Consider the following 15,205-nt stretch of genomic DNA (forward strand, 5'->3'; position numbering starts at 1 on the left):
CCACAAGAGGCTGTCTGTAGCCTCTCTTGTCCCCTTAAGAGAACAGTGACATCTTCTGCAGGAGTATCCGTGAGCTCTCTCGAAGCCACTGAGAGTGTCCTATGATACTCATACAGAGCATCCACATTGGTCTGTCCAAAATCTAGCAAATTCTGAACCACTTCTGGCCCGAGCATTGGGAAAAGAGATTGTGGAACTTCTGGCATTTTGATGATTCTTAACCTTACACCGGGGTTGCGTGTGTTGAGCACTGGCTTGGGCCTTTGGCGCATAGTATCTCATTTAATTCTGGCCCAGCTCTGAGAGGTGGAGAAGCGGTCTCTGCAGAGGGACCCAGCCGGGCCCGGAGGTTGTGCTGGAATGCTGCTGAGCAGGCCTTGGGCACTGGTGAGCCAGTGGAATTCAGGTTTTTCAGATGTAAAGGAACAGCTTCCTGCTTTGGAGGAAGCAGGCCCCACCGCCAACCAGCCCAGCCTCTCTGAGACCAGGTGCCCGCTATGGGCTGAACCCCCCACGATCTTGGGGCTGCATGGCCGGCCCATCCAGGGAAGAGTCTGTCTAACAGCCTATTCTCAGACCCCCGCTCACTCTTCTCAGATGTTCATTTATTATGTTCATGGCGAGTCCCGGACAGAGACCCCTCCCTCTGGCCTCAGCTTCTGCCTTTCAGATCCGCAGCTGGCATAGTGCGTAGCCTGGCCAGCAGCCCCTGTGCCACCTGGGAGCTTGTAAGAAATGCAGGCCATGGACCCTGCCCCAGACCTGCAGACTCAGAGCTATAGGGATGGGCTGGCCCCCTGGATTTTAACAAGCCTTCTAAGGATGCACAGTTGGAAGTGGACTGGGACAGCGGAGTCAACTGCTAGGCTAAATTTTAGGGCTCTAGGAAGGCAAGCACTGCTACCTTTGCAGGGCACAGGTGGGCCTGTCCTAACATCCTGCCACATCGCACTTATGGAAGAAGAAATCCACCTGGTACAATGGCCCAGCCACCTGTGTGCCCTCCCCCACAATCTGGGACCCCTGTGGTCTCCATGGCGCACCACAGTGGAATGGCTTCTCTCCTTTAATGAGTTAGGGGTGGGTTCGCATTCTTTTTGCGTGCTCTTGGAAAATGACTTCCTTCCCTGACCCTCGGTTTCCCTATTGCGCTTACTTCCTTGGATAGTTGGTAAGGCTTAAGTGAGATCTCCTCTCTGGCTGTTGGTAAGACAGAGATGGGAGAGGAAGATAGGTTCTGGCAAGGGGAACACCTGTGATACCCCCAGAATCCTTAGCTCCTCCCCCAAACTAGATCTGCTGGAGAAGTCACGGGCAATCCGCCAAGCCAGAGACGAGAGGACGTTCCACATCTTTTATTACCTGATTGCTGGAGCCAAGGACAAGATGAAAAGTAAGTGACCTGTGAGAATGCATCACTGGGGGTGGGGTGGGTGATGGGGTTCAACCTCCCCATTCATCACGATCCAGGGTTAATAGATTGGTTATTAAACCAGAGCCTCAGATGCTGTCCAGGGAATAAGTAACTTTGGGTGGCAGGAGTGTAATTCCTCATCTCCTTTTGGTGAGCTGAAACCTAGCCTTGGCCACCTGCTAAGCCACATCCCCTGACACAGGGTTGCATCTAGCTGGACGAAGGGACGTCTTTATCCCAGCTGCCCCCAAACACTCTGCCTTTGGGAACAAAGCTGCCTGAAAAATTAGATCCATATTTATCCATCCACTTATGAAACTTTATGCATCATTAATATGCATGAATTTAAAAAATCAATTACTGTCAAAAGGTTTATAATAAAAACACCATTCCCTGTTCACCCTTTTTCCAATTCCTACCTTACCCTATAGTACTGATTTTATCACTTCTACCTGTTCCTTCTGGTACTTACCACTATCTCTCTATTTAACAGCTTAATATAGATGATCTATAACATAGGCTTGTATATACTGTGTGTCATATATAGGCTGTTGTATGTTCTGAAACTCCAGTAATTTACTCTTAAAAGAATATGCAAATCACACAGCTGAAAGGAGAAATATATACATATTATAGTCTAAATTATAGTAATAATTTTAAGATTAACATTTTATGAGAACAATACAAACTTTGCTTCCCATCATTTTTGGGGCCCAGGGTTAGTGATTTTGCTTAAGAAATTTATCCAAGGGGGGTGCCTGGGTGGCTCAGTGGGTTAAAGCCTCTGCCTTCGGCTCAGGTCATGATCCCAGGGTCCTGGGATCGAGCCCCACATCGGGCTCTCTGCTCAGCGGGGAGCCTGCTTCCTCCGCTCTCTCTCTCTGCCTGCCTCTCTGCCTACTTGTGATCTCTGTCTGTCAAATAAATAACTAAATAAAATCTTAAAAAAAAAAAAAAAAGAAAAAGAAATTTATCCAAGGGATGTGTGTGCTGGTATCTTCGCTGTGATGAGGTGTAGTGCAATGTTCTGCCACTAGGGGGAGACCTCATTCACTCTTAAATCCTGACGCTTGGCGGTAGAGCAGTTTTGAATAAAAGGGGGAGATGCTGAACAGATGTTGTACACTGGAAATTAGGTAAGTTATCAGTTACAGTGCAGGACATTATGAGGTGGCCCAGGGAGAAATGTGTCTATCTCTCCATCTCTGGAACCAAAGTCAATAGTTTGCTTGTTTGGTGATCTGGGTTCCAGGTTTGTGCTCTGTCTCTAGTCTTCCAACAATTGGGCAAGGATAAAGCTAAGTCCTAAAATTCCTCGAGGCCATTTTTATTCTTGATGCTAGATCTGGAAAGAGAGGATCAAACATTTGTAAGTTACCCAGAGTCTGGATAATGAAATCTTGGTCAAGACCCAAATCCTTGTGACTTTAATCAGGCATCCTGGCTAACCCAAAGGCTGGAGTTAACTGGTTTCTTGGGTCAGTTTAACCTCAGGCACTTTCCAAGTGACTTGACCCATAAAAGACCTTTGTTCAAAAAGAAAACTATCTCATTGACTTTTCTCCAAAACCATAGTCAAATCCAGCCTCATTAAAGACTGATCTGGAAGAGGACATTTGTTGAATTGTAGGGTGTGCTAAAAGCAGATAGTACAAGAAAAAGAGAAGCAGTTATAAATGGGGGAGGGGATGAACAAGAGCGGAAACAAAATGTAACCACAGAATACCGCTTTACTATGTTTCCTGTTCCAAACGGGGAGTTGGCAAATGTTGCCGCTAAAGGGACTGATGTAAATATTCTAGGTTTGGGGGACCTATGGGTTCTGTGGCAGCTACTCAAATCTGCCTGCCCCTGTAACATGAAAGCTGCCACAAAAAGAGACAAGGAAATGGAAGTGGGGTGGTTTCTAATAAAACTTTATTTGTAAAAACAACCAGGAGGGGCACCTGGGTGGCTCAATCATTAAAGCGTCTGCCTTTGGCTCGGGTCATGATCTCAGCGTCATGGATCAGCCCCACATCTGGCTCTCTGCTTAGCAGGAAGCCTGCTTCTCCTTCTCCCACTCCCCCTGCTTCTGTTCCCTCCCTCACTGTGTCTCTCTGTCAAAATAAATAAATTAAATTAAATCTTAAAAAAACAAACCAATAGACTAGATATGATAAGAGAGCTAAATCTTTATCCACCATTACAGGTGATCGATAGATAATATCTCATTTTGAAATATCCAGAACTGGTTTATTATAGATGATATCTAAATACAACATTATAATTTGTATAAGCCTATATAATATATGACATATAGTATATACAAGCCTATGCTAAATATAATTTATATTAAGCTGTTAAATAGATAGTGGTAAGTACCAGAAGGAACAGCTAAAAGAGAGAAAAGCAGTACTATGGGGTAAGGTAGGAATTGGAAAAAGAGTGAACAGGGAATGGTGTTTTTATTATAAACCTTTTGACAGTAATTGATTTTTGAAATTCATGCATATTAATGATGTGATAAAGTTTCATAAGTGGATGGATAAATACAGATCTAATTTTTCAGGCAGCTTTGTTCCCAAAGGCAGGGTGTTTGGGGGCAGCTGAGATAAAGGTGTCCCTTCATCCAGCTAGATGCAACCTTGTATCAGGGGATGTGGCTTAACAGGTGGAACTAAGACTAGGTTTCAGCTGCCAGATACCTTGGGGCAGTGCACAACCTGCACCACGGTATGAGGCTGGTGTTGGCTGGTGATGCCTTCTGTGTGATAGAGTAAAAGGAAGGTTTTAAATTGTACAAGTCTCAGGAAAGGGAACAAATTTAGTGATTTTGCTTAAGAAATTTATCCAATTTATCCAGACCCTTCACCAGGTTCCTGCCTCTCATGTTCAAAGTCCTTCTTCCTGACCACCATCCCATCTTCGTCTCCTTCTAGATGACTTGCTTTTGGAGGGCTTCAACAACTATACATTCCTCTCCAATGGCTTTGTGCCCATCCCAGCTGCCCAGGATGACGAGATGTTCCAAGAAACCTTGGAGGCCATGGCAATTATGGGCTTCAATGAGGAGGAGCAGCTGTGTAAGTCTTCATGCCTTGAGACTGGAGGCTGGTGAGGGGACCTAGAGTCATGGCCACCAGAATTAGTTAGAGGTTCTTCTCTGGTTGGGACAGATTTCTGCTTGCTGGATTCTCTCCATATCCTAAAAAAAAAAGAAAAAAAAAAAGGAGCGAAGGAAAATTAATATTACCTTAGGTGGCTTATTGGTGTTTTAGAAAAGTGGCTTCATATGTTAGACTCTTTCAGTTATAAGCAACTGGAATTGGCATAAGCAAAAAGGGAAATGATCCACTTGCAGAGCCGGAAAGTTCAGGGATAGGGGTTTCAGGTACAGTGGGTTCTGTGGACTCAAAGGATATCTCTAGAACCTGGTCTGTGAGCAGTATTGTCTTTAGGTGTCTGCCATTTTTTGGGAGCAGAATGGCTGCTGAGGCTCCAGCCCTTACATCCTTTGGGTTTATGTCCAGCAAAGTAGACTGGATTCCTTCTCTGAGTCCCTGGATGGAGTTCCATTGACTCTTACTGGTTGGCTTAGGTTGATATGCATATTCCTGAGTTATTCACAATGATCCCAGGAAAGCTCTGAGTGGCTTATCTTATAGTCTCTGTTCCATGCTGGAGCTAGAGAGGACGTTGGCCTTTTCAAGAACATATGGGCCCAGGATGGGCAGGGGTTGGGGGAGTAACTGAGGTGAGGGGCTTACTTGGATTCTTCCTGGAAAGTGCGTTCTGGTCATAGACCCATGTTGATCAATATCACCAACCAATGACCAAGAAACACATTTGATTCTGAGACCAAGAAAGCTCGAAGAGATCATCTTGGTTTCCACACTGTGCTTTAAGAAATACTTGTCCTGGGGCGCCTGGGTGGCTAAGTGGGTTAAGCCTCTGCCTTCAGCTCAGGTCATGGTCTCGGGGTCCTGGGTTGGAGCCCCTCATCGGGCTCTCTGTTTGGTGGGGGGCCTGCTTCCCACTCTCTGCCTGCTTGTAATCTCTCTCTCTGTGTCAAATAAATAAATAAAATCTTAAAAAAAAAAAAAGAAAGAAATACTTGTCCTTCTGAGTTAGACGTGCCCCAGTGTCCAAGGTTAATCTCTTTTGGGAACACTAGGACACGGTTGTGGAAAATTTTTCTTCGTTCCCACGCCCACACCCCTTTGGAGCCCCAGAATCATGCTAAGGTTGCTGAAAGGCAGTCTAGAGGGCAGCTTCCCTTGAGATAACTGGGGGCCCAGAAAAAGCAGACTCCATGGGCCAGTGGACAAATGGGTGGTGTTTGTGGATTTTAGCCAGAGCCCCACAGCAGAATCCGGGGTAACAGCATCCCTTCCTGAATGGCATGGGCTCTCCCAGAAGGATTTATTTTATTTGGGACACGAGTCATTTTTACTTCTAATCTTTGCTTTAAACACACACACACACACACACACACACACACACACACACTAAGTACTGTATGCCAAGCATTTGCTAATGCCTCTTTAAAAAAACAAAAAGGCACCAAAATGTCCAGTGTTAAATAACAAAAACCAGAAATGTTGATCAGCGAGGATTTATTCAATTATTATTTGGCCTTAAGAAAGAAAACAATTGCTTTCTGAATTGTTTTAGAACCACAGGGACTTGTGGAAATATTTGTAATATATTTAAAGTGAAGACATCAGGAGATAAAACAATATGCTAAGTGCTTTTTATGCCTTATTTAATATCAGAAGAACCCAGCGATGTGGCCATTGTTATCCCCAATCTGCAGATGAGACAACTGAGGCCCAGAGAAGTGAAGAAACTTGCCCAGGGACAAGCAGCATGTTGCTGGTGGAGCTGGGACTCCCTGTTGTGTCTCAGCGACTGCCAAGCCTCATTGTGTGATTCTCTGTGCTCTGTGTTTGTGTGTGGAAAGGTGGTTTTTGTCCTTTAAACCCTTTCCAAAATCCGTGTCAGAACCAGGTATGGAAATCAAGGCTAGAAGGAGCCCAGTGTATTCTAAAATGTGGACTGGTGTCCTTATCAGTAAGGGTGGAATCCCACTGTGAGAAGTTGATCCTTTTCTCTGTTCTTTTTAATTCTCCTAACGACTTGAAGAGAGCAGCAGCTTGGCACCCCTCTCTGGTCCTCAACCCCTCTCTGGTCCTTGCGCATCCCCTGCTTTCACCACATAGAGCGGATCCCCGGGGCCCAGCATCTTGCTAGAATTTGATAATATCCCGCCCCCTCCCCTGGAAATTTTTGATTCTTATAGCTCACGAGAGGGAACACTGCTGCCACCTAGTGGTTGGAGACCAGGAATGCTTCTAAACATCCTGTAGGGATACACGGAACAGCACGAAGAGCGCCCCTTCCCTCCCCCCACCCCGCGCCCCCTGCAAAGATTTATCTGGTCCCAAACTTCAGCAGTGCCAAGGTTGAGACCCCCTGAATGACACTCCTTCCCTGGGCCCTGTGAGCACTTCAGCAATCCTTAGCTTAAACTTAGAGCTTAAAAACTATTAGTATAACACTTAGCAGTTGACAAAGCCCCTCTGCCTTAGTTGTTTCCCATCAGAAGAAGCTCTACGCTTTGGGGGAGGAAGGGTTTCTGCAGTAGTGAGTGGGAGCAGATGGGTGGGTGGTCAGTAACTGGGCCTTCCTCCTGTTGAGCTGGGCCAGAGTCCCTGAGGTGGGAGGGCAGCTGTTGCGAAGGGCTGGCACCCCAAGGTTGGCCTGAAGAACCAGAGGAGGCTGGGATCTCAGGCTTTGTTTGCAGAACTCGGTGATTTCTTCTTGGAAGCCAGAGCCCTGGGGGATTTGCATATGTGTTCTACTAAAGGCAAACACCCAGCTTTCCATCCTGCACCCTTCCATCTGTCAACACCATCAATTAGCCCATTTATTCGTCAACCCACTGATCATCTATCCATCATCAACCATCAACCATCCATCAACCATCCATCTACTGGTCCAACCATTGATTTGTCCATCTTCCTCTCTTCCTTCCCTCCACACATCCCTGATCCATCTTCCATCCATCCACGCATCCTTCCATCCTGCAAACTCTTTCCATCTTCCCTCCCTCCCTATGTGTGTCTGGACCCTGAAGGAGGCTTTGAGAATACAGAGATGATAGGACAGTCCCCCACTCTCCAGTAACTCACAGTCTTGTGGGGAGGTCAGTCGTAGGAGCCATTTTAACGGTAATGTTAGTTAGTTAGTTAGTTAGTTAGTAGTGTTCCAAGGGTCTGGGAACAAATCGTTTTACCTGAAGACTCTTGGATAACAAGTAGGAAAAAGTTTCCCCCTTCTTGATCCTAGCCTAAGTATCTTGTGTTCTCAGCCAGACAATATTAAGAAGGACGGGGATTGTTGTTTTGCTTTATTTTGTTTTTTGCTTTTTAAGTATCTTTTCTTAAAGATTTTATTTTATTTGACAGAGAGATCACAAGTAGGCAGGCGGAGAGAGAGAAGGGGGAAGCAGGCTCCCCGCTGAGCAGGGAGCCCAATGCGGGGCTCAATCCCAGGACCCTGAGATCATGACCCGAGCCGAAGGCAGAGGCTTAACCCACTTAACCCACCCAGGCGCCCCTTTAAATATCTTTTATTGACATATACTTTACATTTAGGAAATTGTGTATATTATAAGTACACTGTTTGATTAAGTTTTAGATACTGAACATACCTGTGTTCCTCACACCCATTTAAACTAAGAGAACACCAACAGCCCCCCGCCGAAGGTTCCCATAGCCCTTCTAATAGTTTCCCGCAGTCAAGGTTAACCATTATCCTGACTTCTAACAGTATAATTTTCCCTGTTCTTGAACTTTCTGTTAGTAGACTTACATACTGATGTTCTTGTTTGTATTTGGCTCCTTTTGCTCAGCATTTGTGAGATACAACAGTTTTATTGTTTGGTTGTCAGTCATTCATTCTCCTTGCTGTAGAGTAGGGGTTGACAAACATTTTCTGTAAGCGGTCAGGTAATATAATATTTTGTGGGTCATATGATCTCTGTTGCAACTGTTCAACTCTGTCCTTATAGCATCAAACAGCTACTCACCATATACAAATGAATGTTTGTGGCTGTGTTCCAATAAAACTTTATTTACAATGGCAGGCAGTGGGCCAGAATTGGTGAATGGGTTGGTCCAACCCCTGCTGCACAGTATTCCTAGATAACACAAGATTTTTAGCAACCATCTGAATATATTCTGCTATCCCCAGCCAAGTTTTCTACAGTGTTAGCAGGGAATTAGGTTAGTTTGCCTTTTTCCTAGACTTAGGAGCTCAGAACTGGGAGAAAGACGTAAGTTCGCTCTAAGGTCCCTGATAACTTTGAGACTCTAACCCTCCAGAGCACCTTGGCATTGACATCTGTGTCTCATCTGCTCCTCTCCTCTTACCCAGCTATACTGAAGGTGGTGTCGTCTGTCCTGCAGCTTGGAAATATCGTCTTCAAGAAGGAAAGAAACACAGACCAGGCATCCATGCCAGATAACACAGGTTCTTCTTGTCTTTTCTCAATAATCGACAACTTGTGTGATGGGAAGGAGGGTCACATGAAGTCTTTGCTTGTTTTTTGGGTGAGGGTATTAACAAGAGCCAAACTAACTTATTTTCGCTGACTTCTGTCTTTGTTAGACTTTTACTGGTGATGATCCCACAGTGGGAAGTTCTTGAATCAGAGCGTGGGCTGGGAGGCGGGGAGGGGGACTAATAGTTTGAGACAGGAAGGATCCTTAGGGAGCATCAATTCTAACCTCAACCCCATTATTTGTTTTGTTAAACAAATATTTCTGAACATGGGCAATCTGCCAGGTCCCGGGGTTCATCAAGAAACCCCATAAAAACAGCCCCATTCCTCATGGCACACACGGTCTTGCTGGGGAGGCAGAGCTCAGGTTTCTCTGCAATTAAAACTGCCAAATAAAATCCAAGATGCCCAGTAAAACCTGAATTTCACATAAACAGCAAATATTTGTATTGCAAACTGTATAATTTTATAATACATTGTATGTTCTTTGCAATATTTGGAACATAATTACAATTTGTAAATGTTGGTTGTTCATATGAAATTCCGGTTCAACTAAGCCTCCTGTATTTATTTTTTTTTTTTCTAAAATTGACAGCCTTACCTACAAATAAGCAGCGGGCTTTCTAGTCTCCTACAGCTTCAGCAATAGTGCCCCCTAGTGCCACAACCGAAAATGTCTCTGATTATTGCCAAATGTCCTGTGGGAGCAAAATCATCCCCAGTTGAGAGGCATTGGCTAGTCTAGAGAGAGAGAAAATGAGAGTTGTTCCTTTACCTGCTGGTGGGAACTCATCTTGTGAAAATACCATGATATATTTGTTCATTTCCATATTAGTGGACATTTAAGGTTTTTTCCACCACAAATAATGATGCGACACACATCCTGGCCCAATGGGACACATCTTTATTGGTAGCTGGCCAAATGCTGGGCATTTGATGTGCCTTACCTCATTTAAGTGCGTTGACAACCCAACAAGGTACCAGGTGGCCCATTCTTTTTACAAGCTGAAAAAAGTAAGACTCTAGGAACTGAAATGGTTTTTCCAAAATCATGTGGTTAGGAAGTGGGAAAGGGGCAAGGGCTTGGACTTAGAACTCTCTGACCCTAAGCCCCTCCTTGGGGCATACTTCCATCCCACCTCTTAGCAAAACACTGGGGATGAGGTCACCAATGACAACAGTTTTCAGGACTCTTTTATGCTATGTTCACTACCGTCATACTCCATTTCTCGAAAAATACCTGATGTACACATAGATCATAAATATCCCATGTGATGGGCCTCCCTTCCTAAGCCTTCTCTTTTGTGATATTCTTAACATGCTTTTTTCCTTCATCCAGCTGCTCAGAAGGTTTGTCACCTCATGGGAATTAATGTGACAGATTTCACCAGGTCCATCCTGACTCCACGTATCAAAGTTGGGCGGGATGTAGTACAGAAAGCTCAGACAAAAGAACAGGTAATGATACACTTGTTGTTGATTTTTGCATGTGAAATGATTTCTGTGCTTGCCATTTATTGCTGCAGAATCATCCATCCTTCCATCCATCCGTTCACCCGTCCATCTGTCCATCTGTTCATCCATCCATCCATCCATCCATCCATCCTTCCACGCATCTATTTATCCATCCATCCATCCATCCATCCACCCATCCATTCGTCCGTCCATCCATCCATCCATCCATCCATCCACCCGTCCGTCCATCCATCCATCCATCCATCCATCTATCCATTCATGCATCCATCCATCCGTTCATTGAGCAATCCATCCATCCATCCACCCGTTCATCCATCCATCCGTCTGTCCATCTGTTTGTCCGTCCATCCATCCATCCATCCATCTATCCGTTCATCCATCCGTTCATCCGTCCATCCATCCATCCATCCATCCATCCTAACTTATTTTCGCTGACTTCTGCCTTTGTTAGACTTTATACTGTTGATGATCCCACAGTGGGAAGTGTCCATCCATCCAACCATCCATACGTTCATCCATCCATCTGTCCATCCATTCATCCGTCCATCCATCCATCCACCCATTCATCCATCCATCCGTCTGTCCATCTGTTTGTCCGTCCATCCATCCATCCATCCATCTATCCGTCCATCCATCCATCCACCCATTCATCCATCCATCCGTTCGTCCGTCTGTCCATCCATCCATCGTTCATCCATCCGTCCATCTATCCGTTCATCCATCCGTCCATCCATCCATCCATCCGTCCGTCCGTCTGTCCATCCATCCATCCATCCACCCATCCATTCGTCCATCCGTCCATCCATCCATCCACCCGTCCACCCGTCCACCCGTCCATCCGTCCATCCGTCCACCCGTCCATCCGTCCATCCGTCCATCCATCCATCCATCCATCCATCCACCCACCCATTCATCCATCCATCCTTCTGTCCGTCCGTTCGTCCGTCTGTCCATCCATCCATCTATCGTTCATCCATCCGTTCATCTATCCGTTCATCCATCCGTTCATCCATCCATCCATCCGTCCGTCTGTCCATCCATCCATCTATCGTTCATCCATCCATCCATCCATCCTAACTTATTTTCGCTGACTTCTGCCTTTGTTAGACTTTATACTGTGGATGATCCCACAGTGGGAAGTGTCCATCCATCCACCCATCCATCCGTCCATCCGACCATCCATCCGTTCATCCGTCCATTCAGTCATCCATGTATCATCTATTCATCTTTTCATCCATCTGTCCATTTCTTTATTACTCATCCATCCAATACTAGAATATTCAAAGTCCCCATATCAGGTTGTGAAGATCCAGTACTGAATAAGAATAGCACGGTACCGCACTCACGATCTCATCTTGATCTCTTAGTTGTACCTTCAAGGTCAGACCTAAAAGATATGTTTTTGAAAATGACTGTGTACCCTTTCTAGAGGCAGCACTGACCACTTCTCTATGGTCCCTCTGATGCAACAGGCTCTCCTCAGTTCCAGCTCCCCTGATAGGAAGTATTTAATGATGCACACAGTCATTCCTTAGGTCTGACCACTCAATTCCTTACTGCCACTTTTCTACTGGGTGTAGAGATGGTGTAATGTCCTTTTTTGTTTGTTTTTAAAGGACGGATTATGGGTAGGAGGGGAATAAAAGTCTGAGCTGCTCACCAGGCTTATCTGAAAATGTGGCCCACTGGAGATGCCCATGTTCCTTCACTTGTCTCCACAGGCAGACTTTGCCATAGAGGCTCTGGCCAAGGCCACCTATGAACGTCTTTTCCGCTGGATACTCACCCGTGTGAATAAAGCCCTAGACAAGACCCACCGGCAAGGGGCTTCGTTCCTGGGGATCCTGGACATTGCTGGATTTGAGATCTTTGAGGTACAGCTTGGTGGGATCCTGACAGCCATGGTCTTGACTCTTTGGAATGAAGTCTCCTTTGGAGAAGCCATTATTTCAGAGAAGGGCAGGCAGATAACTACTTAGACTGGGAGGCTGTCTAGCTAAGGTTACACCCTTGAGGGTGTAAGAAATGTACTGGTTTGTGAAACTGAGAAGGCCAGAGCTACAGCTGGGTCCAACAGGCAAGACCTGATCTCTTCCACCTCTCTCCCTCCCTCTCTCTCTCTTTTCCACATCTACATTGGTTCTGTTCTCAAGCTGGTTTTCCCCTCATCGTGCCAAAATGGCTGCCACAGCTCTAGATTGCCTTTTGGCAACCCCAGAAATTCTGACCAGACGCAACTGCTCCCAACAGTTGTAAGCAAAATCTTCCACTTGAGTCTCACTCCCTCTCACTCCCCTGAGTTGGGCCAAGCCCTGTTTTCAGGGTCTTGCTGTACTTCTTGTAATGGGGATATGGCTAATAGATCCCACACCCACAGACTGGAGGGACGATCTCAGTGAAAGGGAAGGTCTGGAGATGGACAGATAGTCTGAAACACATCTACGAGAGAATCACTCCCTCTCTGAGTTTCATCGTCCCCATCTGTGCAGTGGAGGGTGATGAAGGGCCCTGCGTAGTTGTTCTATGCATAAATCACTGCACAGCTGAAGGAGATAAGCATCCTCAAAACAGCATGTGTGGGGGCCCCATGGCGTGAGAAGAGCCAGTCCCGTGAACTCTAGGCGGCCTTTGCTGGGACTCAGCCCGCGCTGGACTCTGGTGCACAGGCTGCCAGCCATGGCGCTCTCTCGGGGCCGAGCTTCCCTGGGTGCCGTGTCCTCTGACCAAGACGCTCACCGGGCCTCCCCGCTGTCGCGCACTCAGGTGAACTCGTTCGAGCAGCTGTGCATCAACTACACCAACGAGAAGCTGCAGCAGCTGTTCAACCACACCATGTTCATCCTGGAGCAGGAGGAGTACCAGCGCGAGGGCATCGAGTGGAATTTCATCGACTTTGGTCTCGACCTGCAGCCCTGCATCGAGCTCATTGAGCGGCCGGTGAGGGCCCACATCACACTCGCATGCGTGTGTGGCCTCGTTCGGCTGTGGCATGTGGACCCTGCCCTCGCCCCACGGGTGCACGGCTTCCCCCGCCACCGAGTCCTTGTGAACTTGATCACACTGTCCCTTAGCCCACATTTGATTCTCAAAGGTACTTTCTTTTTTTTTTTTTAATTTCTCTTTCCCACCCCTCCTCTCGCCTCCTTCCCTTGCCCTCCCCTTCCCTCCTCTCCCCTCCATTCCTTCCCCTCCATTCCCTCGCCTCCCTTCCCTCCTCTCCCTTCTCTAGCATTCCTTCCCCTCCCTCCCCTCTCTTCCCATCCCTTCCCTCCTCACCTTTCCGTTTCTTTCCTTTCCCTCCATTCCTTTCTCTCCCCTCCCCTCTCTTCTCCTGTCTCAATCATTCATCCCCAAAGGCAAGGGTCTTTTTTCTCTTTGCTCATGTACCCCTAACGCCTAGAACCATGCCCACAGTAGGCACACAAGCAACAGTCGTTGAATGACTGTGTACTAAGTACCTGCTCTGTGCCGGGCCCCCTCTTCAGGGGCTGGGAATGTAACCATCGACCGGATGGACCTAGTCCCTGGCCTCCTGAAGGAGCAGACATGAAGCCAGACAAATCCACTAAAAGCTCTGATAGGGCCTATGTGGGGAATGATTCAGGGAGGCCGGCTTTACATAGAGCAGTGAAGAAACACTCAGAGCGCCTGGCCAGCTCAGTCAGAAGAGCATGTGACTCTTGATCTCAGAGTCCTGTGTTCAAGCCCCTTGTGGGGTGTAGAGCTTACATTAAAAAAGAAAGAAAGAAAGAAAGAAAAGAAATATGCCTCCCTGATCTGAGTCTAAAAAGTGAAGACCATTTGAGCCGAGTAAATGGCAAGTGTGTAAGTTTGGCCGTGTTCCTGGCACCTTGGCTTAGCCTGTCCGGGCCACAGAGAAGGGCTTTGTCCAAAGGAACCCTGAGATGAATTTACATGTAAATTACATGTAAAGCAAATTACATGTAGAGCAACAAGTTCAGGTGGGCTGTTCAGTGTGTTCTGACCACTAGAGGGCAGCAGCAAACACGTTCTGCCGGTGCCCGCCTGTCCCTCCCCAGTGTGGGTCCACTGGACGCAGGGTAATTTGAGGTAATTTGAGGATAGATCTGTGGGAGTAGAAGGCATAAATCCATCTTTGTATGTAGGCAGAAGAGGCGACATGGCGTGTTTCGGTGGCCAACTCTTTCTGGCAAGCCCGAGGCACGGGCACGCTAGCTGGGATCCTGCCTGCCTTGTTTCCCACAGAACAACCCTCCTGGCGTGCTGGCCCTGCTGGACGAGGAGTGCTGGTTCCCCAAGGCCACGGACAAGTCCTTCGTGGAGAAGCTATGCACGGAGCAGGGCAACCACCCCAAGTTTCAGAAACCCAAGCAGCTCAAGGACAAAACGGAGTTCTCCATCATCCACTATGCCGGGAAGGTACCAGCCGCGGGCCCCAGGGCTCTCTCCGTCCCCGGGGACCAGGCGGGGTGCTCAGAGCAGGAGTAATTTAGGAATGGCAGAGCCCAAAGGTGTAAATCAAATGTAAATCAAATCCAAGCAAGTCTTCCTATCTGTTTATAAGGGAGATCTTTATACATATATATTCTAATCTCTATAACGTATTCCAACAGGGTGACCAGGCAATTCTTTCTCGTATAGACACTGACTCTTTCCTGCTACTATTTAAACCCAAGAGGAAGGGCCAGGTGGGATGAGAGGACTGATAAACACATTTTTGGGCCCAACAGACCTCTCCCTTACCACAGCCTAGAGCTTACCACAGCCAGCTTCTGCTGTCCAGG

At 46.9% G+C, this 15,205-nt stretch overlaps 1 protein-coding gene across 4 annotated transcripts in view; it reads left to right on the forward strand.

Annotated features, from left to right (window-relative positions):
• Positions 1 to 15,205, forward strand: part of MYH11 (myosin heavy chain 11) — a 109,268-nt gene that overhangs the window by 61,562 nt on the left and 32,501 nt on the right. For all 4 annotated transcript variants that reach the window (XM_032836229.1, XM_032836230.1, XM_032836231.1 and 1 more), the window contains 7 exons: positions 1,295 to 1,393; positions 4,336 to 4,479; positions 8,837 to 8,932; positions 10,303 to 10,421; positions 12,161 to 12,313; positions 13,203 to 13,376; positions 14,667 to 14,840. In XM_032836229.1, coding sequence (XP_032692120.1) covers positions 1,295 to 1,393; positions 4,336 to 4,479; positions 8,837 to 8,932; positions 10,303 to 10,421; positions 12,161 to 12,313; positions 13,203 to 13,376; positions 14,667 to 14,840 — 959 coding nt within the window. The remainder of the gene's footprint in view (positions 1 to 1,294; positions 1,394 to 4,335; positions 4,480 to 8,836; positions 8,933 to 10,302; positions 10,422 to 12,160; positions 12,314 to 13,202; positions 13,377 to 14,666; positions 14,841 to 15,205) is intronic.

The sequence above is a fragment of the Lontra canadensis genome, unplaced genomic scaffold, assembly GCF_010015895.1.
Source record: "Lontra canadensis isolate GAN:19392208 unplaced genomic scaffold, GSC_riverotter_1.0 scaffold91, whole genome shotgun sequence".
Lineage (NCBI taxonomy): Eukaryota > Metazoa > Chordata > Mammalia > Carnivora > Mustelidae > Lontra > Lontra canadensis.